The sequence below is a fragment of the Loa loa genome (assembly GCF_000183805.2).
Source record: "Loa loa unplaced genomic scaffold supercont3.730, whole genome shotgun sequence".
NCBI classification, from domain to species: domain Eukaryota; kingdom Metazoa; phylum Nematoda; class Chromadorea; order Rhabditida; family Onchocercidae; genus Loa; species Loa loa.
In genome coordinates, this window is record NW_018108910.1 from 12844 (window position 1) to 16198 (window position 3355).

A 3355-nucleotide genomic window follows, 5' to 3' on the forward strand; every position below is an offset into this window, starting at 1 on the left:
TTATTTTACTTTGTCAAATAAAATTCCTAATCCGGATCCAGTTTTGCCTTAGTTTTTTGTTTTTATTTTGTTAAATAAAATTTTTAATCCGGATTCGATTTTGTTATGATTGCGAAATAGCAAGAATTAAGCATTTAAAAAAGTAAACAAAAAAAAAAGAGTTATTGTTTCGTACTTTGCCAAAAAAAAAAATCAAAATTCTCATTAAAATTGATTAACAATATTATACTAAAATGCATAATTTAATCTTACCAATAAGCTATTGTTTATTTGCTTATTTTATCAAATTATTTGGATTTATTTATTTACCTATCAAATAGTATTTAATTTTTAATTTAAATTTTCAACCTATTAGATTTATTAAATTTTTCAACAAATTTTTTAAGTTTTTTTATTAAATTTTTTAAATTTTCTATTAAATTTATTAATTTTTTTTTATTTTATTAGGTACAGGAATAATGCAATGGTCATACATTCATCCGGATAGTAGGAAAGCTACAATGGTTGATGTACCTGTTGATGTTATCCTATCAGTACCAATGTTTCTTCGTGCATATCTTCTTTGTAGATTTATGGTTTTACATAGTAAACAATTTCAGGTTAATTTCCGGTTATTTTTATTTTTTTTCAGTTTTTTTTTTTTTTTTTTACCATTTATAACATTTTTTACAAACAAAAATTATGAAATACTTGAAATAGTTTTATTTTATTTTGTTTCTATTTTTTTGTTTTATCATCATTGTTCTTTGATCTATAATAATAATTGCTATAATTACCAGAAAGAATAAAATATTTTTGTATTATTTAAATTCATTTCATAATAAATTACAATTATAATTATTAATATCATTTATAAAATATATAATTTGAATAATGATAATTGGAATATTTAAATTTGTTCAAAAAATTTTGTAAATGTATTTAGCAAAGAATTTTGATCATTATTAGTTTTGACTAAACAAAAAAAAAAAAAATACGAAAAAATTCAGACTATTAGCTAAAATTGGCTATTTATTGAAAATTGGCTATTTATTCAAATTTGGCTATTTATTACTAAAATTGGCTAGTTATGCAAAAATTTTAATAGGATGCGGCAACACGTTCAATAGCTGCATTAAATCGAATATCAATGGATTTTCGATTTGTGATTAAAACAATGATGGCTGATCATCCACTCAGGGTGCTTGTTGTATTTACTGTATCATTTTGGATCTGTATGTCATGGATGTTTACTCAATGTGAACGGTAGGTTTATTTTTTTATTTTTTATGAAAAATTTAAGAAAAAAAAAAACTTTATTATTTTGTTTGTTTTTTTTTTTTTTGTTATTGTTTTAAATTTGCATGAAAATTTTTACTAATACAAATTTTTTTTTCCTTTTTTTGTTTGAAAACATTTATTTGATAAAAATTAAATTATAAGAATGATAGTTTTTTTATTGGAATTCAATTTTATAAGTAATCAATTTTTTTTATTAGAATTCAATTTTGTAAGTAATCAATTTTTTTCTTTTATTGGAATTTAATTTTATAAGTAATCCATTTTTCTTTTCTTTTGCAGATATGATGGACAATTATCAGCAAAGCATTATTATCTTAATTCATTATGGTTTATTATAGTAAGAAAATTTTCCGTTACTTTTTTTTTTCTTATTTTTAATTTAATAAAAATTTTATGAAAAAATGAAAATGATAGCAAAATTATAATGAAACAAGAAAATTTTTAATATAGAAGAATTGAATTTAACTCGAAATAAAAAAAACAAATCCTTAAAATAATTGCAATTTCATTCAAATGCTAAAATAATTCCAATGCTGAACATAATGAAAATGAATTGAAAAGGATCGATAATGGATATTTAATTAATTTTCATTATTCAATTATTTCGATAATATATTTTATTCTTTATTCCAATTTTTTTGTTTTTTTTGCTTTTTTTTAAATAAAAAGAATACAATTTCAGGTTACATTTATGTCTGTTGGTAAGTCCAAATATTTTTTTTCGTTTTTTCTTTTTGTTTTTCACATTATCTTAATTGCATGATGAATTTTTTTTGTATTTTTATCATAAATATTTAATAACAGATATGCGATAAATTGCAAATTAATTTCATAATTAATTAACTTAATTAATTATGAAATTAATTCACTTCTATCGAATATTTCGCTTATTTCTTATGAGAAAAAATTAAAATTTTTAAAATTAGAAAAAAACGTTTTTGAAAAATTTTCAATTATAATCTAAATTAATGACAATTTGAATATTTTACAGAAATGCTTTATGGATGTTTTTATATGCAAATTTAGCGCATTCCTAATAATTTTCCTTTACTTACTAATTTTTTTTCTCATTTTCCTTTTTTCTTTTTTTTTATTTCTAATTATGACATTTATTCAAATTTGATAGGTTATGGTGACATTGTACCGAATACATATTGTGGTCGAACATTAGCAGTGACAACTGGAATTGTTGTATGTTTTAATTTTAGTAATATTATGATAAAAATTTATATATTCGGAAAATAAAACATATTCTCTTATCTTACTATGTTATATACTTTTTTTTTGCTAATTTATAAATATTATATATTTTTGTAGTTGTATCACAATCGGTTAACTCTTTCATTTTATTTACTCCCTTGACCTTTTGACCTAAATTGCGCACGCTTTACTCTTTTGGACAGTTCCAATTTCATTTTAAGTTGGATAGCACCAGTAAATAGGAATCTGTACATTCAATAATCTATTCTACTTCAAATCTAAACTATCTTCTGAGCAAATGCAATACAACTAATGACTTTCTCTTTTTTTCTAATCCTAAGATTTAACGAAAATCCAGCAATCTATAATTTAAATGAGAATTTATTAGTATTCAAGTTTTTCGCCATTATCATAATAAAATAATACTGATTAAAATTCAAAATCCTACGAATTTCAACAAGAATTTGTTAGTATTTAAGTTTTTCGTTATTATCATAATAAAATAATACTGATTAAAATTTAAAATCTTACAAATTTCAACAGGAGTTTGTTACTATTTAACTTTTTCGTTGTTATCATAATGAAATGATACCGATTAAAATTTGAATCAAATTTGATATGATAATTTTGTGATTGTATCAAGACAGAGACTTAACTCTTTCACTTCATTACTTCCTTAACCTTTTGACCTTTGATATGATATAGGGTGCTGGAGTATCATCAGCTTTAATTGCTGTTATATCACGAAAATTAGAATTAAGTCGAGCCGAAAAACACGTTAATAATTTTATGGCTGATTCAAAACTTACCAATCAACGTAAGAATGCTGCCGCATTGGTACTTCAACAAACATGGTAAATTGATTGTTATTTGG

General features: G+C 21.6%; 1 protein-coding gene across 1 annotated transcript in view; it reads left to right on the forward strand.

The window, feature by feature from the left end:
• Nucleotides 1-3345, forward strand: part of LOAG_18948 (small conductance calcium-activated potassium channel protein 2) — a 7069-nt gene extending 3724 nt beyond the window's left edge. The window contains exons 5-10 of the mRNA XM_020451610.1: nt 448-599; nt 1088-1245; nt 1561-1618; nt 1964-1982; nt 2408-2472; nt 3187-3345. Of these exons, the coding sequence (XP_020304593.1) occupies nt 448-599; nt 1088-1245; nt 1561-1618; nt 1964-1982; nt 2408-2472; nt 3187-3339 (605 nt within the window). The 3' untranslated portion in view covers nt 3340-3345. The remainder of the gene's footprint in view (nt 1-447; nt 600-1087; nt 1246-1560; nt 1619-1963; nt 1983-2407; nt 2473-3186) is intronic.
• Nucleotides 3346-3355: the final 10 nt, after the last annotated feature.